Genomic DNA, 20,324 nt, shown 5'->3' with positions numbered 1-20,324 from the left:
TTAAATGATTATATACAAATACATATAAATCTGTAAACTGTATATACACACATTAATTAAGAAATTTTGCATTATTTTATCATATGTTTATTTCATAATTTATTAGAACTTGTCACATCTTCCTTTTTAGGTAAATTTTAGCCATTCATAATGCAGTGTCTTTTTCACTCGGATAGTAGAATTTAAATTATTCTAATATTTGAGTATTTTAAACTTATTAAGACTAAAGCATGTTTACTTTTGTTTATTGCTGTTTAATACTTTGTTGCTCCCTTAGTTTTGGATCAATTTGGCCTTGGTTTATCAAGAAAAAAATGAAAACCTTACAAATTTATTGTCGAATCTGTATTTTTGTACTGTTGCATTACAGATTAACAACCTGTTGCACGATTCGAACAATGTACATTCACAATCATAAATAAATATAGTGCACAATGTACGTATGGCTCAGCCACCGCAAGAGAGCACCGAAATATCCTTAATGATGAAGTAGTACTGCTAATTCTAGTCAGTTCTAGCCCGACTCTTGTCAATGTATGTAATCACAAAATTGTGGATCTACGTATGACCCATAACAACAATTTTTTTACTATGCAGACTTTGCAAACGCTTGAGTACCAGATAGGGAAGTTGTCGATGAATGAATTGAGTGAAATTAGCTAGATGTGCATGAGACTTGAGATGATAATAGTACTAGTTTCCCCTGCAACACCTGCTAGGCACATTTAGCGTGCTTTGTCATTTCTAAAAGGCTTCAAGGTTATTTTGAAGCTTGTTCAATGTATGCGATTAGATCTACACGTTCCTGTGGTTTCTTCAAGCCAGCGAAGACCATTTTTGTACCAGGAATGTACTTCTTGGGATTTTCCAGGTATTCGAACAACGTATCTCTATTCCAAGTGATGCCTAAAATAACGAAATTATGCTTTAATATAATATTCAAAATATAATCGTAAGAGTAGTGTAGAGCGGAGTAATAAAATGAAACCTTTCGCTTTGTTGGCATCCGTGTAACTATAACCAGGTGCTTGTCCAGTTTTCCTTCCAATGATTCCATGAAGATTAGGGCCTACCTTATGTTTACCACCAGCTTCAACGGTATGGCACTGTGCACATCTTTGTACAAAAAGCTAAAAACGAATACACATAAAATATAAACAAGCTTTCAATTACGTGCATTTTGTTATTTTTAGTAAAAGTACAAATAACAACTAATATTACAATTATCGCGGCGAAACAGAAATTGGAATAAAACGATACACGGACTCTATCAAGAACTGATAAAACATGATGTTAGATACACGCGTTCGAGTCCGAGTCACGAGATCGGAATGTCGCGGGAAATTAGCATTACGCTATTTTATACAAAAATTTATTTTTTTATCTTCAAACTTTCAAAGAAAATAAAATAATATATTTTTTAATTTTTTATTCTTACTTTCTTTCCTTTTTCTACATCACCACCTGCAGGTGCGCCCATTGTAGCTTTTTCTAAACAATAAATTCAAACGTATATTATACAAAAATATAATACATTAATTGTTCAGATATAACATTTTTGTTATTTTTAAAAATCTTATTTCGAATTTTATACGGATACGAATTCGTTCTTCTTAACGTTTCTTTTGTTACATAAGCGCGATACACGTGGAAAAGATTCGATGTTTCGTAATAATACACGAATGGAACATTATGCACACGTACAGAATTTGTTTAACAATAAATCGTAACATTCGATAAATTCGATAAAAGATCTTATCGACTCGGGAAACACTTTACGCCCCTCCATTTTTAATAGTGTTAAATGTGAATGACGTATAAAGGAGCAGCAGACGACGATCTTTAATCAGTTAATGATTTGGGTAAGTATTTAGCAATGGGCTACTGAAATGTCGCGCTCAGTGCCAAGTATAAAAATGTACTACCAACACCTCCGTAACGACATTGACATAACCGTTTGTGTAAAGGTCAAGTATCTTGATACATCCAACAAGTACAAGGATGTAGTACAAATTTTATTTAATTTGACAAAAAACATAATTTATCACAATATCAATGGTGTGGGCGTTTTTAAATAAAGAATAACAATGTTATTACTATTAATGCTATTTTGTGATACTTAATCTTGTAAACTAATTATATTAATAAATCTATAATATATTATGCAATATGTTGCAATAAATCTTAAAAACTATGAATTAGAAGATGTATCTCTCATAGAAGAAAAGATAGAGAAAAGATATATTATAGATTAAATCGTAATTCACGAATTCAAATTTTCCGTCACATCTAGATAATTAGAATATCGATCAATTAAAAATTCTATTCCATTAAGAAATTGAAATGTTCTTATTAACGAAAGAGTAATAATAGAGCTACAGCTCACGAATACGTATGTTACGTAACAGGTAATATTCCATACAAGATTAAAGTAATTTATATGTTCAGTAAAAGTATAAGGAATTTTATCATATTACTAATCATGGGTTCCTAAGGATTGAGTCATTTGCACGTGTTGGAAACGCCATGCACATTAAAATTCATAACTGTTCAATTTGAATGTACGTATACATTTTCTCGAATTTCAGTGACAGAAGACGTTTATTTAATTGAATTAAAAATCATCGTAATCGATAAGCACTTTGATAAAACAGAAAATTACACTTACTTTAGTTCAGTAGAACCCGCGCGTGTAAAGTAGTATCGAAGACTTCTGCAGGTCAGCAGTCGAGTAGATACTTCGATCGATGTATAGCCACTGACTTCCTCTGAGGCAGATTTCAGAGTATTTCAATGGCTGACGTAACGATTCATAAAATAGTAGGAAACGTAACGCTAGATGACGTTCGGGTGTAACAAAGAATGGTTTCTCCTGATTGGTAGAATGATTTTCGTACAATTTATATTACTTAAGAGTTACATCTTTTAACGTAATTTATTAAATTTTAATATACATAACAGTGGAACATTTACAAACATAATCTATTACATTTAATCAATGAAATAAAATGAATCAAATGTACATATAACATTATAGTTTCTTATAGAACGAGAAATTATAGTTTCTATTTATCATTTATTTTCAATTATATTCTACCCTCTATATTAACATGATTATGGAAATTCATAAAAAAAGATACTGATGTTTCTTCAGTTCACCATGGATGAGGTATAAGAAGGTAGAGTGTACTGTCCCTGCCTCACAAGAAGTCCCACGAGATGGCACAGAGGAGGGGGGTCCACGCTCGCACCCAATGGTTGGCTTTGACGTCATACACTTTAGCCAATAGTTCGGCTAGAACCTAAAGTTCGTGTGGAATGACCCAATCGGACGACTTACAGCCGCATTCTTGCCAGGAGACTTCTTGTGAGGTACGCAGAGAAGAAGTACTCACTTCTTACTACAGATCACGATATAAGACAGACTTCGGAATTAATAGCAATCCTCGAGGCAATTTCGAGGGCTACGGCACGGACCTAAAGGACTGAGCATAAAGTAGATTTATGGTTGATCCTGCAGACCCCATGGAGACAGTGGCGGAGAAGGGTCGCCACGGGGAATTCCCCACCAGGGGGCGTGGTGGATTCGGGGGCTCGGGGTGTGAACTGACCGGCATGGGGGTGTCGGTCCATCCCTCCTTTATGGGGGGAAGGGGATTCGTGGGATTTTGGGTGGGAAGGGTCGGGGCGTGCCGGATCGCGTCTTCGACGTGTCTTTTTCTTCCGGTGGCGGCACCAGTAGTTTGGTTATTAATGTATATATAGAGGAAATTTTTTACAGACAATTATATTTACCAATATAGTTACTAATTTTAACAAAAAAAAAATGTATTATTAAAAATTACCAAATTTATTTTTAAAAACTAACAAGTTTAGAACAAAATTAATAATAAATGAACCATATGTAAAATTAACAATAATAAACTTAAACAAATTATAATACTAGTGAATAAAATTAATAAACTTAACAAAACGCTATTCGCTATCCGAGTCATTCTCAGTACTTTGATTGCGACCCAGAATCATTGACTCTCGTGATCTTGCACATCTCGATCTATCCTACATTCTTATTACTTTTTCAATAGTTATAAAACATATATTAAAAACCAATTAAAAATACATAAAAATGATTGATTATTGCAAAATTGTATTATGCATAAAAATGATTATTATATGATTATTATTAACAATTTCCATCCTAATACGCATGTTTTGCAAAAGAAATGTATTTCATATCGTGATATACACGAATATTGAACTTTTCCAGTAAATTTCCCACTGTAACTGTGACGAACAAATGGCTAAATTTTTTACAACCAAATTTGTTTACAAATGTATACTTATTGTTAATTATTCACAGAAAATGAAATTTAACAATATAACTAATACATTTAAAAAGAAAATAACAAATTTTCCACGATAGATCCTAAAGGAAAGGTATGGACACTTCTTAAAAAGTTTATAAAATTGAGAGTCGCAAAAAGTGGCAGACAAAACTATGAAATTCTTAAACTATAATAAGTAATGTATCCGAATATGCATAAATCTCAGGACATGTTTTGCCGTTTTTGTTTTATGTTAATTTGAAGTTTTATATGCAATTAACACATAAACCCACCGTTGAAAATTTGTACAAAAAATAAATCTACTTTATTAAATGCATAAAGAATGCATATTCCTTGGTAAGCACTTTCCATTACACAGAATTATTATTGCACACTCATTTACAGTTAATATAATATTTTTCGATTTTTGGCACTTTAGAGAGTGCCTCCTTGGCCAAAATTTTTGACAAAAATCTAAATTTGGTTACTAATGCATATGTAATGGTAATTAGTCACAAAAAATTAAATTTAACAATAAAATTAATAAGTTGAAAAAAAAATTATTGTTATGCATAAAAAAAATTGTTAAATGATTTTCAAATGAATAATAATATGAATTTCCTGCTAATATGCAATTCTGCCAAAGGAAATTTTCGTGCATCGTCAAATAAAAATGTAGTGAGATGTGCCGACTTGTCCGCACTGTGCGGCGTCTTCTTACCTTGGCCGGGAATGGTTCCTTCGGGACACCGGGAGCTGTGGGTGGACCGAGCTGGGACTCGGGAAGCCCAATCCGAAGGCTCCAGGGATGGGGACACCGGGCGGGTCCCTCCGCCTAGGGTCTTATAGAGTAGGTAATGCCCCCTCTCCCTCGGGTAGTTTGTTAGGGGTCATAAGTGCACCATAAAATAAATCAACAACTACAGAAAAATTCGAAACACAAGAAGGAAAATCTCATTTACAACGTTAACACTAATCAAGAAGGATTTGCGTGGAGATAAACTAATCTGATAAGAACATCCCGTAACTGAGAAGTTGCAGATATCTGGGGAGCAACGGAAAATGAATCATGACCAAACAGACGATGTTCTTTCAGGGTCCTTTTATATATCCCGGTCCCGGTCTGGTGAGTGTGTAAATGCTAGATACAAAAACAGGGTAACGAAATGTCTATCGACAAAACGACCGCGCTTACACACTCACCAGACCGGGCATCACTTATGTTACTGCTTAAACAACGCTTAGAATAATAAGGATGTAGTACACAGATGTTTAAATATTTTCCAGATTTATTCACTTATATATAAGATCAAGTTACAATACAGTGTAAATGAAATAATCGTGTCTCACGAGACGGAACTCTAGACGAAGACATCATCATTGCTGCTTTCACTGAACGACGGCGGACGAAGAAATATTAAGAAACAAGTCCCATGGGTGATACAGATTCTATACACGCGAAGGAACCACCGAACGACAGTCGAAACTCACGGACAACATGATCGATACAAATCCCTAATCTGAATACTCAACGTTAATTTTTCATCGATTAAAAATGTTAGCGGGAAGAATGAGTAACGAGGCTCGTATCGAATTAGACGAAACTAATCATTTGTCGAGTGTGTGTATATTGTATATAATATAATCAGTTCGAGCATGTATTCGAGTAATTGAAATCATCATTCGACGTTGCTTCTCTGAAATATAGTGTCCTCGTTAATCACCCTCGAACGGGCTAACTGAAAACATGAATGAAAGAAAGTTCGCTCGTATTTAATATACAGACTAAATCATCACGATGCACTTATTGTTTTAAAAATTAAAATAAAATTACGTACTGCATTTCTCTTTCGTCGGTTAACGCTAAATCTTTACTGTACATCGTACAAGTTCTGCACGTACACTCGGCTCGGCGAAATAAAAAAAAAACTAAAGCGAAGAAAAAAAAGAAGGAAAAGAAAGAGATGATCCGTCGACTCTATTACAATTCGTATCAAATCTACAGTGAACTGGATTCAACGCAAACACACGCCGAAAGTAGTTTCAGTTGCCAGAGGACTATGTCGACTTACAATCTGACCGACAATAATACCACCATACTATAATTCACTTTGTAACGCCCACGCGGGATTTCATATAGCTCAACTATATCATAACAATTGTGCACATTGGGTAATAGTTCGACTTTGAGATAGCTGGTTAAACGTGCCTTACCTATTCTCTTCTGTATCCCTATAAAATCACATACGACTCTCAGTTGTCATCGGCGTCGTCATCATCGTCGGATATATACTTCTTCGTGACCCTTTTCCTGCGGCCACCTCGACCCTCGCCCTTTCTCCCTTTCAATTTTATCTTCATTCGCATACTCGAGTCGGCGTCCGAGCCATCGTCACCGTCACCTTGAAATAATAAGCATATTCACACTGTATAAAAATGCTAATCTTCAACTTCAACAATTTTTTATGCCCCAACCGTACAACTTACGCGAGTGCTTTTTACACAGAAATATTCTATAGACTCTCATAAGTACAACGGTATATTTCTTTAGAACAATCTGAACGCCTGAGCTTGTTTGAAAAATTAAAAGGCAACTCTCTGCACCGTCAATTTTCTGTTCAACTTCGAAACAAAAAGGCACTCTTCAACTTCAACATACATATTTGATATGTCAACGACATATTTTTTAACAGCATTATGTACATTTGAACTTGTTCAAGAAATGTTTGAATCAAAGACAGTGATTAGATCAACAAACACGTTATTTTCCGAGAAAATAAAATAGTAAAAAAATAATGAAAATATTTATCCTTATTGGACACTTCTTCCATCCTTCATCTTCCGTTTGAAGATTTCTCCAAGGTTATTTGGAGGTCATCAACATTTTTTCAACTGTCACCATTGTATTTTGGACTTCATAACATCCAGTCACACTATGGAATTAAAACACACGACACTATTTAAAAACAAAATGTACGACCTTCAAATAACCTTGAAAACAACACCGATTACATTATCAACAAATTACGATGGCAATAGAAGTTACCTTTGTCATCAATATCAGAATTATTACCCTCCTCTTCGATCCGCTGCCGGGCATTAGTGAAAACGGACTGCAGCACAATAGAATCTTCGTGTATCAAAGAAGCTTCTTCGTTATAAATCTGCGCGTTTTTGCAGAGCTGCATAAAATCCTTCTCTAGATCGTCGAAATCGGTATACTGTGAACAGCGATTAATTTGCATACAATCAATCTTAACACAGTCACGCATCTGACACCGGAACTGGACGAATTTTATTTGAAACGAAAATAAGCAATAACTATTTGAGTATTTATGGTACCGTTATTTCTAACACTGCTATTTGAAAATACAAATAACATTGATTCATTTCAAATATTAGCAATTCCAAATACTACATTATTTAAATATTTCTTTATTTCAAGTTTGTCAAAAGCAATAATCCTTAAAATAGTATGATTCAGACTTACCTTTCCCTCCTCGATCTTCTGCAGTAGTTTATTAATGGTCAGCGGTTTCTTAATGATCTCATAGTAATCTGGCAGTTCTCTCCTTGAAGGTAGCTTCATGAACGGTTCGCTGAGTAGCCTACCATCAGTGCTGTCCGTGTAATTGACCACCACCATGATCAGCTTCTTCATGGCACGTTTCATCTTCGGATCGATGGAGGATCCAGCACCTCTCCGTTTCTTTGGCATAGGCTCGTCGTCTTCCTCACCCTTCTTTTTTCTCTTCCGGGTTTTCTTCTTCTTCTTATCATCCTCCTCTTCGTCTTCATAGTCTGCTCCATCATCGTCTATAGCCTTCAACCATTCCTTCTCCGTCAAGCTATCGCTATAATCGACTTCCTTCCTCTGTCTGGACCCTCGTCCTAGGAACCCAGGCTCGTCCTCTTCGTAGGTCCATCTCTCGACTTCGTCATCATCCTTCACCAACCAGTCTGGCAGTTCCTTCTCCTCTAGCAACCGAGCCTTCCTGCTAGGCCCAAACTTGGCTTCCTCTCTTCTCCGCTCCAGGTCCAGCTTCTGGAATGTCTCAAACTCACCCTCCGTCCGAGCAATCATCTGGTTCACCGTCTCATCGTCCGGCACCTCGTTCTCTTCCTCATCTTCAGCGTCATCCTGATGCAAGATACTCTGCAAGAACTGCTGCCGTTCAGACCCAGTGGACTTCTGATCGAACATACCAGCCTGGATAACCTTCTCGTCCATGTTCAGCTTGTACCTGGCCGCAGCCAGGATCCTCTCTTCGACGGAGTTCACTGTCATCAGCCGAAGCACGCGCACCTCGTTCTTCTGACCAATTCTGTGCGCTCTGTCTTGAGCTTGCAAGTCCTGGTGAGGATTCCAGTCGGAATCGAAGATGATCACGGTGTCGGCAGCTTGGAGATTCAACCCTAAACCACCGGCACGCGTGGACAACAAGAACAGGAAGTACTCGGACCCGGGATCGTTGAATTTCTTCAACAAGTCCCCTCTGTCCTCGGCCTTCGTCGTGCCGTCCAGACGCAGATACATGAAACCTCGCCAGTTCAGGTAGTCCTCCATGATCGTCATTAGTTGCGTCATCTGACAGAAGAGCAGCACCCTGTGGTTGGTAGCCTTCAGCTTGGGGAGGATGCGATCTAGCAATTCGAACTTGCCAGACGCTCGATACAAATCTGGCCCAGTGATCACTCCCGAGCCCTGAGTACCAACATGTTCGCAGTACTTTTCCTCGATCGCTTGGAACATGAACGGATGGTTGCACAGCTTCCTCAGCTGCACGATGGTGTTCATCAAGGCCTTGGCGCCACCCTTGCCCTGCTTGCCCTTCTCCGAACCATCCGTCAACAGCACGCCCTTGCTCTGCATGTGTTTGTACAGCACCTTCTGGAGACCAGACATGTCGCACTTGATGATGTACTCGACCTTGTCCGGTAGTTGAGACTCGACCTCCTTCTTCAGACGTCTCAGCAAGAAAGGTCGCAACACCTTGTGCAGACGACGAATGATAAGGATAGTTTCTTCTTCGTTTAGTTCGACTTTCTCACCGGTGGTGGCGAACGGCGCGTTGAACCACTGCTCGAAAGTGCTGCAGGACTTGAAGATAGAGGGTAGTAGGAAGTTCAGCAGCGCCCACAGCTCTGGCAGTTTGTTCTGTAGCGGTGTACCTGTTAGTAGGAGACGATGAGGCGCTAAGTAATGCGTGTTCAGAACTTGCGTCAGCTTGCAATGGTGGTTCTTCATTCTGTGACCCTCGTCGATGATCATGTACTTCCACTGCAGCTTCGCTAGCACTCCCTTGTCTTTGATGACGTACTCATAGGTAGTTAGTAAGACGTTAAACTTCGTGGCTCTCATCTGAGACTGAATGGCTCTTCTGCCAGCTGGTGAGCCCTTGTACGAGACTACCACAACGCTGGGAGCCCACTTTTCAAACTCTAGAACCCAATTCGATAGGGTAGACAAAGGTACGATGATCAGGAATGGTCCGTTGACCTTCTTCTTCTCCATTAGGTAAGTTACTAAAGCTATTGTCTGAATAGTCTTGCCGAGACCCATCTCGTCAGCGAGTATACCGTTGAGGTTATTATTGAACAACGATACCAGCCATTCTAATCCCTTGATCTGGTACTCCTTCAATTTTCCGTTCACCATGATGGACGCCTGCTCGGTCACCACTTCGTGAACAGTGTGAGCGATACTGTAATAAGTCTGTTCCTCGGTTTTGTATTCGTCGTCCTCCACTTTGGCTTTGTGTATTGTTTTCTTGACTTTGTCCTCTTCGGAGTCGGCCTTCTCTTTGTGATCCGATTTATCTTCACCGTCGCCGTTCTCATCATCATCGTCGTCATCGTCATCCTCGCTTTCCGAATCGATCGGCTCCCAACCTGGGTGAGATTCTAAGAACGCTTGCAGTTGGGTCATCAAAGGTGCGTCTTCACCGGTTAATGTGCGACCTGTGGCGGTTTCCATAACGCCCACGCGAGAATCTTCGTTGTTGGAACCGTCTTCGCCGCCCTCGCCATCCTGCAGCTTCTTCTTCTTCTTCTTACGCTTTTGCTCCTCTACCTGCTTCCTCTTCTGCTCGATCTTGTGCTGCTTCACCATCTCTGTCAAGTTGCTGATGTACTCGTCGGTCTGAGACAATAGGAAGGCCAATCGCTTGTCTTTCTTCTGATCGATCAGTTTCCTGTATCCCTCTTCGTCTTCCGCCATCAGACGTCTCATACGTTCTTTCTCGATACGTTCTTGCTCCTTCTTCTGTTCACGTTCCGCGTTCGCATGGTAGTTCAGTACAGCCTTGTTCAGCCTGCCCAGTCTGGCCAAGTTGTTCCTATGGAACTCTTTGAAGTCCTTGCCATGCTGAAGCACGGAGTTGAGGAACTCCTGCGAAATAAAGATTCATTTATTACTATTATCCTGACGAAAAACAGTGTGTTAAATAAATTTACCTGATGTTTCTGCCTGCGTTTTCGTTCAGCCTCCAACTTCTGCTGCTTCTCAAGTTTCTCCGTGGCCCTGGCTTCACGGAGACTCTGTTTCTTCGTACGTTTGTAGGCCTTTACGTTCACTGCAGTCTCCAGGGTAGTGTCCTTTCTTGTGCAAGCTAAAATCTGAAGACAATCGTGATTAGGATCTACATGAAGATGTCAGGAATGTTTGATAGTTACCTCTGATCGTAACTGTCTTTGGAAATTCAGTACTCTCAGCATTCTCAGCTCGATCTGAGCCTGGATGCGGAGGTCTTCTGGCATATTAGTGGGCAAGTTGCTCAGCTGCTCCATGCGTAGCGCTATCCGTGCTGCCACTCTGTTCAAGTTCAAAAGTATCTGGTAAAAGTTGCTTTATAGAAATGACAACACTAAACTTATTAAGATTGTCCGTAATTTTCAATGTAATAGATAATAATAGGCTATTGAAGAGCGCTGAATCCTGTGAAGTACCTGTTCTCACGTTCCTGCAATATTAGTAATGGATCCAACCCAGCTGGTTTCGCCACGCTAGTCACCCTGTTGGTCTTAGCACCGGTCGGAGGAGGCTGTTGTTGTTGTTGTGGTGTCTGGCAACCGGGTCTAGGGGGCACAGCAGGGCCAATCACGTTCGGCCCGGGGATCGGTGGTCCTGTAGTAGCGGCGGTTGCTTGAGTTGGGTCTATGGGAGGGCGTTGCACCATACCTGGAGGAGGGGGAGGAGGTGCTCCACCTATTTACATTAATCTTACATCAAACCCCCTGAGTGGATCATTCTACTCTACTTTTGTGTTTCCACAGAGAAACATTTTGTTAATTACATCGAGACTCTGTCTAGAACTAGAAACGACAAAGCTACGCCCATACCAGCCATCCCATCACGCCACAGTATGATTAACACTGCCCAATTATCTACTGCAGACAGAAGCGAGAATTGTCTACATTAATAACTAGACTGTGGATTTCATGCATTTATGACAGAAATAAGTGTGTACAATTTCAAACAAGAGAAGCATTACGATAATTTAACAGCATCAATGTATTGTTTTCAACTTGTTAATATTATTACATAGAGGAGGAACTTTTTCATTTGGCTTCTATTCATAACAATCCAATCAGTAAATAAAAGTATCGATCAGCAAGCAAACGTTAATAACGTAAAAGCGATACAAAAGATAGAGTAGTCACCTACAACACAGTATCAAATGTTGGAAGATTTGACTAACCTTGAAGAGCGAGTGTTAGTTGCGGAGTTAATGGTTGGTTCCTAGCCAGTAATCGGTACGCCATTATCTGTACCCTGAAAACAATTCTCTATGATATATCGGTGTCCATAAATAATTACAAATTTATTGAAGCTTTCCCAGATAAACGTACCGTAGCTGTTGCAACTGCTGAGAGCTGAAAGCTTGCTTTTCGCCCATGCTACCTTGTCGAGCTTTCAGAGCGAGCAGCTGCGAGTACCGTGGATCTTCTTGAAGTCCTCTTTCTTCCATTGAATCAATCGCTTTCTGCAAAGCGTTCAAATTCTCCTGGCCCGGACCAGGAGGACCCCCGGCAGGCCCAATTTGACAAGGTCCTGGGGGACCGTTGGGACCAGAAGGAACTGCTTGTCCAGGTCCAGTCTGGCTCATCTGGTTTACAGGTGCGCCAGGCCCCATCGGTGCCGATCCCGTAGGTCCCATTGGTTGGCTTTGCGAACCAGGCCCCATTTGACCAGAAGACGGTTGACCACTTGCTCCGTTTGGACCCATTTGATTGCTCGAACCACCGTGGCCCATTTGACTGGACGGTCCGTTGGGCCCTATCTGATTACCAGGCCCTCCTCCAGGTCCCATCTGATTTCCAGGGCCTCCAGGTGTCATTTGGTTTGCCAGTCCACCAGGCCCTAGTTGGCTTGCCGGTCCACCAGGCCCCATTTGACTTCCTGGTCCACCAGGTCCCATTTGGCTCCCCGGTCCACCAGGCCCCATTTGGCTCCCCGGTCCACCAGGCCCCATTTGGCTTCCCGGTCCACCAGGCCCCATTTGGCTTCCCTGTCCACCAGGCCCCATTTGGCTCCCCGGCCCACCAGGTCCCATTTGACTTCCCGGTCCACTAGGCCCCATTTGACTTCCCGGTCCGCTAGGCCCCATTTGTCCTCCAGGACAGCTAGGTCCCATCTGTCCACCAGGCCCTATTCCACCAGGTCCACTGGGACCGCCTCCAGGTCCCATCTGACTTCCAGATAGATTCCCAGGTCCCATTGGACCACCGGGACCGCTTCCTGGACCACCCATTTGACCGCCAGGTCCACTTCCTGGACCACCCATCTGCCCTCCAGGCCCACCTCCAGGTGGCATTTGATTTCCCGGAGTATTCCCTGGTCCGACTTGACTACCACTGCCTCCTCCCGATCCGATCTGTCCTCCAGGACCGTTCCCCACGCCCATTTGACTCGCGGGCCCACTACTGGACCCCATTTGTCCACCAGGCCCGCTTCCAGGACCCATAGGACCTCCAGGTCCGTTTCCAGGAGGCATCTGACCTCCGGGACCACTTCCTCCGCCCATCTGCCCCAGACTGTTCGGTCCCAATTGTCCTCCAGGTCCATTTCCAGGCCCGATCTGTCCAGCTAGTCCTCCCGGTCCCATCTGACTTCCAGGACCTCCTGGTCCCATACTCATCTGCGTCGACGAACCTCCCATGTTCATCTGTCCCGGCCCATTCGGGCCCATCTGCGAGGGACCGTTGTGCCCCATTTGTCCTGTGGGTCCCACAGGCCCCATCGGAGACTGACTGCTGGGCACCATCTGATTCGGACCACCAGGACCCATCTGATTCGGGCCACCTGGTGGCATATTGTGTGCATTGGGCCCGCTGGGTGGCATCTGACCAGGACCACCGGGCCCCATGTGACTTCCCGGTCCACTGGAACTCATATGTCCAGATCCAGGAGGCCCACTCGCGTTCATGTGACTGGGAATAGGCGGCCCACTATTCAAATGACTCCCTGGGCCAGGGGGCCCACTCGTGTTGATGTGCGTCGATCCTGGGGGTCCTCCAGAGCTCATATGCCCCGATCCTGGAGGTCCTCCAGAACTCATATGTCCCGATCCTGGGGGTCCTCCGGAGCTCATATGCCCCGATCCTGGAGGTCCTCCAGAACTCATATGCCCCGATCCTGGGGGTCCTCCAGAGCTCATGTGTCCTGATCCTGGGGGTCCTCCAGAGCTCATATGCCCCGATCCTGGGGGGCCTCCGGAGCTCATGTGTCCCGATCCTGGGGGTCCTCCAGAGCTCATGTGTCCCGATCCTGGGGGACCACTAGTGTTACCGTGTCCCGATCCAGGAGGCCCGTTCGCGTTCATATGTCCTGGTCCTGGGGGTCCGCTCGAACTCATGTGACCGCTTCCAGGAGGACCAGATGCGTTTATGTGACCCGGCCCAGGCGGACCACTCATGTGCCCCCCTGGTCCTCCTGGAACCATTTGCGTATTGGGCGGTCCTCCAGGACCCATTCCTCCGGGCCCACTTCCAGGACCCATCTGACCAGGTCCTTGACTCATGTGAGGCCCTCCAGGTCCTCCAGGACCTCCACTTCCCTGCGACATGTGACTCGGCCCGATAGGACCCGGTCCCATCTGATTTGGACCTGACTGCATCATGTGAGAACCTCCTTGGGGCCCGTTAGGTCCCATCTGACTCGGCACCATGGGTCCTCCGGGGCCTTGCTGGGTGCTGGCGTTCTGGCTTGTTGGGCCACCAGGTCCTCCTTGGTTCTGGAACATCAGATAATGTTGCGAGCTAGTTAATTTATTTAAATATTGAATTTCGGAAGTGTGCAACTGCGTGCTATTCATTTTTAAGGGATGGATGAGAATTTTGGGCATAATCAGATAAAAGGTTTAAATGTACTTGGTATGAGATTTAAATAAATTAGATGACAAAATTTACCATTTGAGGCAACATTTACTATTCTTAACATTCTGACGTGTAAAAACTATTAATACGTTTACTAAGTCATCTAACGAAGTAATCCAGCTCTGGAGGCGTCGTAGAAGTACAGTACCCAATTAAAAATTATTTTATGGATTCTTATCGAACCATACAGAAAAATGTTTATCTACACCAGGAAAAAGATCGAGAAAGGTTTATTGCCTATATAATCTCGCACAGAGTTCCCAGCAGTAAAATTATGAAATCAGATAAACAACGATGGAAAGTTTTCCGTGTCCTGATTAGGCGAATTCTTGTGTTTAGCATAGAAATTAACGGGAATGTTAGCTCGGGCACGGCGGCCGTGTTTGAAAACACTGCAATTATCCAATTGTGACTCGACCAAAGAAAATCCTTTGTGACGCATGATCGTGTGCGTTGTGACGTGCACCGATAATGGTCAGTACACTTTCCATTAAGCTGACTGACGCACCGCGAAAGATCATTTCGGTCGTGCAGATAAAAACGATCATCTGGCCGGCACGTGGATCAGGTGTGACAGAAAACTACACGGGCCGTGGCAAAAAAGTGGAACGTATCATCTTATTCTCTCCATTCAGCGGAGGTGCTCTTCCTAAGACAGCCATTCAGTTTCCCACGGAAGAGATCAGATTATTCCTAGTCCTTATATTCATAGTCCCTGTCAAGATTAATTGATAGCATCCGAGAGACCTCATTCACGCCTTATTATTCAGACACTTAAATCATGTTTATCCTATGATCGGAGATCCGCACTGTCTTCTTCCATTCTTTTACCGATCCTTCTGCTAAACTGCTTAAACGATGTATTATATGTACTTCGATCGTACAAATAAAAATGGTTTTCTAGATGTATATGTCCATTCAATACAACGCGATTTTTTCACTAAATATTCAAACAATATAATGTCACATATGTGTAACGATGGTAGGGCTAATGTTAAATAATCAATAAGAATGCAGTGCGACAAAGTTTTCATTCAACAATTCACTGTCTCAATGCGAAATCGCTATGCAAATGGCCCTAACAATTCAATCACCCGCTGTATTTCTATTAAACGATTGCTCTGTCACAGAAAATGTAGAAAAATGACGAATGACGAATTAGCTTGTCATCCCCAGTAAAAGGTCGAAAAGACGTCAAAGGAACTGTAAAACGAGCCATTTTTTGAAAATTCAGATGATTAGGCCCTGATGTAGTTGTTTTGCAGCCTCGGCGATTAAAAATGCAGGTAACGATAACCTTGTAGCTTTGCCATTTTTGCGTTTCGAAAGAGAAATGACGCGTAGTTTATATGTAATCAGTAACTGATAATTCATCAGGGAAGTTCATTGGTAATGTCAGACTACGTGGACTTCCTAGTGGGGGTTGACAATCGCAGCATAAGAGCAGAGCCCAGCAAGTTAAGACAATAGAGCGACAACCGTTGGTCCACTAACAACATTCGACATGATTAGTAACGAAGAACTCGACCGCTGCTACGATTTTGTTCTGAAGCTGACCGCCGAAGCGGGAAAGGTACTATTATCATCGACCAAATCCAACCCCTTTAGTTACAAATTTACACGATAATTAGCTCGTTTAAAAAATTTTTTTTAAAATCAATTCACACGATTCCGAAGCGTCATTGATTCGGAGGGGCAACGCTTTTAGGACACCGTTCCGGTTGTGTTATAGCAATTGAAACAGTTTCGCGATTTCCGCCCGGTTTCCGATACAATTATCTCCTTTTTGATAGAAATAGCGTCATTGTTACATGATCGCTGTTGTGCTCACTCATAAATCTCGCCGACTAGGCAACTCGGTACACTTTGTCCAAAGCTATTGTTCGAATCGGTGCGCTAATTGGTCTACGCGAAAAACAGATTGTTTACGGTCGTGTTTGAACGATTTATCTTGGGTACGCGTGCGCTTTGGCTGCATGCGCGATCGACTCACTTGAGACGTGGATTCTGTAACTTTTTAGGAATTTCTGTGATTCAGCGAGCTATTCCAACATTACCCAACTTTAATTAATTTTCTAAACATGTGGAGAACTCTCAGGAAAAAAGGGGGAGTCTCAAAGTTTAATATTTCTCAAGCAACGGAAATTTATTTCTGCATTTGTACTCCTGGCGAATCGAATTCACTCGAAACGTAAATTCTACAATTTGTAGAAATTTCTGTGAATCGGTGAACCGCTCTATCATCACCGAGTCTTAATTAATTTTGAGGGATTATGGGGATTCGATGGGATAAAGGGAAGATTTTTGCACCTCGTCAAATTCATATTCCCTTTTCTAATTTATGTCATTTTGTAGATCATTAAAGATGCCATTCAGGGATCCAAGAAGATCGAGACCAAAGCCGGAGACTGGGACCTAGTGACGCAGTTTGACAAGAAAGTGGAGGAGATTGTCATCAATAGTATTGCCCAAAAATTCCCGAAACATAAGTACGGAGATGGTTCTGATTTACCTTGTTCGACGTGACAATGGATAGTTTATTCCTCACTTAATAATTAGAGAATTTTCAGAAGATGAAGAATATCGAAATTGTTAAGAAAGGATGGATTATTCATTGGTGCACCGAATGTTCAAGATGGATTGATACAGAAATGAAATTTCTTGAAATTGTAGATTTATCGGCGAGGAGACAGTGTCCGCGACAAACTCACTGCCAGAGTTGACAGACGAGCCGACATGGATCATCGATCCGATCGATGGCACCACCAACTTCGTTCACTCGTTCCCTTTCACGTGCGTATCGATCGCGTTGTCTGTCAACAAGCAACTGGAAATTGGTATTGTTTACAATCCCATACTGGAGCAATTGTTCACGGCGAGGAGAGGTCGCGGAGCTTTTCTCAATGGGAAGCCTATGGAATCTTCGAAAATTGAGCGTAAGTTGGTCGTAGACATCCTAATTCATCCCCCGAGCTAGCAATTTTTAGAGAAAATAGCAAAACCACTGCTCGCGATCAGTTTTCAGAAAGTATCAATAGTTGATAGACGATATTTGTGTTCAGACTGGAAATTGTATTTTCATAGATTTTAATAAAGCCGATTAATTGCTTGAATAGCCTACCAATTGAAATCGGAATGTTTTGAATACGCCGGCAATTAAAATCAGAATGCTTTGAATAACAGAACAGCATTGTCAGAACACGTGGAAGCAGTTCCCTAATTCGCATTGACCTGATTAATTAACAACCTCCTGCTGGATCGAAGTGCCCTGTATTGCGCTTCGTTGAGCTCGTCTCAAAAAACGTCTATCATACTATCAATAATAAACTATATCGTTCCATTTGATTAATTGAGTTGACCCTGGAGTCGCGCCCATTGTCATACCTACGAAATTGCTGTACGCACTCAACCAAACCCAAACCAACGCAAAGTCTTCTGGGAATCGCGTGTCGATACTTCGAACTTCTTGCCCAATCGTTTAACCACTTAAAGCAATTGTTGCAGACAATTTGCGTAGGAATTATTTTCAATACCTTCAATCTCTTGCCAAATATTCCATCTCCCATTCAACTTCTATTCTTGCGGAGCAATCACATTTTTGAAAAATTGTTTTGCAATAGAGGGAATCCTCAATGGAATATTTAAAGCACGAATGGTTGGATGCTCTTAAAATGGGAAATTGAGAATGTTGTCAATGCTTTGAAAAATTGATTCTGTTCGGAGCTGTTGGAATTTTAGTGGGAATTATTTTGCCACGTCGAAGCTGTGTCCACCCTGTAGCAAGATCGAGAAACTTTTCGCCATCTTCTTCGTTTACCGAATAAAGGAAGAAAGGTTGCTCGATGTTGCTTCGGTGTGGACGCGGCTTTATGAAATGGGGGATAATTTCGATGTTTCTTAGGGGAGTTGATTGATTTGTTTCAGAATTGGAGCACTCGTTGCTCTGTCTGGAGGCGTCGTATGCGACGATTGAGAGTACCAGAGACATTATTCTGGGTAGAGTGGAGGCATTCGTCTCGGTTGCTCACGGGATACGAACAATGGGATCAGCGGCATTGACTCTTTGTTACGTGGCAATGGGCGCAGCGGAAGCCTATCACTGTGACAATCTGATGCCTTGGGACGTGGCCGCCGGCGTGCTTATCATTAGGGAGGCTGGCGGGGTAGTGATTGATACAAACGGTGCGTCTACTACCATACGAAAAATTATGGCTGCCCCAAAAACCCAGGTTCCCTTCGACTACCGAAAACAGGCTCCCTTTGTATGCCTTTTAAGGGTTCAGAGTTTTGGGAGTTACCGTTTGCCAGTCAACGTGCCAATGCGAGAAATTCCAAATCTAATTAACAATTTCGTCGCTCGTCAGCAAGGACATCCGCGATCTAGCAATTACCTGTGGCATAGGGTATTCAATTGAAGGAACGATTACTGGGATCACTTAATGATTACTACCATTAACTATAATAAAAATAAATGCCGCTGCATACAGCGTATCGGAGATAGAGATATTACAGCTGAACGGAGATAAAATTTTCCGTAATCTATTTCTGAACGCAGCGATAATAACGCGATAACAACGTGTCCTTTTAATTAAATTTCCAATTTGCGTTGCTCATTTGCCGGATCGATGAAATCTAGAATAGTAAAATTGTTGTTCGATGATATTAGATGGAAAAGGTTGGGTTAGGTGAATCGAATACTTTGACCTGTGAATGGCTCATTGATGGATTTACGTGTTCATTAGTTTATCGCGGTAATTCATCTCGTTTCATTGGACTCATTCGTGCGCGGAGATTGAGATAAAGAAAATTGTCAGCGTTCAATTGTTCCCCAGAAATTAGTCACCGATACTGACGTCTTGCATTTTGCTTCAGGTGGCGAGTTTAACGTGAGAACGCCGAAGGTAGTCGCCGCCGGCAATCAGAAACTGGCCGTTGAACTGGTGAAGCTGATTAAAAAAGCTGACAATGCCACCTCGCAAAAGAAACGAGCATAAGAAACAGCCGGAGAAGAACATCCTCTGCGCATCGTTCTCTTAGACTGATGCTCATTAAGTAGACAATTCTTTTCTCCATACCTCAAATGACCAAAGATTAAATGAATTCTAGTTGATTCGAGAGGGAAGAAAAACCATTTTCCGCGGGAAACGAGAATGCTGCGCTAAAACAGTGTCTTATTAATGTTAACTACGTTAATCTCCGACTCCTCCAGATAACAATAGATAGTAGTAGTATGTCAGGTTGCATAAGCGATGCGCGAGTCTGTGACAATTGGAAAAAAGGTTCCTCGACGATAATGCGATCTTTATGCATTTATTCTTGCCTATTGAATCATGACTACGATGAACGGTCGAAATTGTAAAATTATGGTCGAGGTCACGGTCGCGATCGAAACGAAGTATTATTAACGTCATTATGATCTTAAAAATATTGTATGTTATTCTTGACAGCGAATTAGTAGAATGAGTAGTCTATAATTAGCAGAAATTCCACAGTGAAATATAGAAAATAAAAATCTGGCCGATCATTAACCCCTCGACTGCGATGTATTTAAAAACCGTAAGTCTGTCAATTCTTTATTTCTTTATTTTTATTAATCCCCTGTTCAAAGCTCAAACTCTTTTT

General features: G+C 42.0%; 3 protein-coding genes across 4 annotated transcripts in view; 1 reads left to right on the top strand and 2 right to left on the bottom strand.

Annotated features, from left to right (window-relative positions):
* Positions 1–315: 315 nt before the first annotated feature.
* Cytc (mitochondrial cytochrome C) lies at positions 316–9,368 on the bottom strand. 2 transcript variants are annotated; one of them, XM_076789628.1, is made up of 4 exons: positions 9,359–9,368; positions 1,439–1,491; positions 989–1,130; positions 316–906 (listed from the first exon to the last, which is right to left on the bottom strand). In XM_076789628.1, the coding sequence occupies exons 2-4, from the start codon at positions 1,478–1,480 to the stop codon at positions 761–763; spliced, it is 330 nt and encodes a 109-aa protein (XP_076645743.1). In that variant the 5' UTR covers positions 1,481–1,491; positions 9,359–9,368; the 3' UTR covers positions 316–760. The 2 variants fall into 2 exon arrangements, with proteins under 2 accessions (XP_076645743.1, XP_076645742.1); XM_076789627.1 differs by lacking the exon at positions 9,359–9,368 and adding an exon at positions 2,669–2,819.
* Brm (ATP-dependent helicase brm) overlaps positions 5,597–20,324 on the bottom strand; it is a 29,166-nt gene continuing 14,438 nt past the window's right edge. Inside the window, exons 3-10 of the mRNA XM_076789612.1 lie at positions 12,177–14,560; positions 12,026–12,099; positions 11,274–11,532; positions 11,001–11,139; positions 10,782–10,943; positions 7,816–10,716; positions 7,372–7,546; positions 5,597–6,727 (exon numbers count right to left, since the gene is read on the bottom strand). Of these exons, the coding sequence (XP_076645727.1) occupies positions 6,579–6,727; positions 7,372–7,546; positions 7,816–10,716; positions 10,782–10,943; positions 11,001–11,139; positions 11,274–11,532; positions 12,026–12,099; positions 12,177–14,560 (6,243 nt within the window). The 3' untranslated portion in view covers positions 5,597–6,578. The remainder of the gene's footprint in view (positions 6,728–7,371; positions 7,547–7,815; positions 10,717–10,781; positions 10,944–11,000; positions 11,140–11,273; positions 11,533–12,025; positions 12,100–12,176; positions 14,561–20,324) is intronic.
* LOC143355099 (inositol monophosphatase 1-like) lies at positions 16,145–20,226 on the top strand. Its single transcript, XM_076789609.1, has 5 exons — positions 16,145–16,275; positions 17,058–17,191; positions 17,376–17,638; positions 18,627–18,884; positions 19,575–20,226. Exons 1-5 carry the CDS (start codon positions 16,207–16,209, stop codon positions 19,694–19,696), a joined length of 846 nt encoding a protein of 281 aa, XP_076645724.1. The 5' UTR covers positions 16,145–16,206; the 3' UTR covers positions 19,697–20,226.

Source organism: Halictus rubicundus, chromosome 6 (genome assembly GCF_050948215.1).
Source record: "Halictus rubicundus isolate RS-2024b chromosome 6, iyHalRubi1_principal, whole genome shotgun sequence".
Classification (NCBI taxonomy): Eukaryota; Metazoa; Arthropoda; class Insecta; order Hymenoptera; family Halictidae; genus Halictus; species Halictus rubicundus.
Note: the sequence above shows the minus strand (reverse complement) of the source record. Positions and strands in the feature narration are given on the sequence as shown.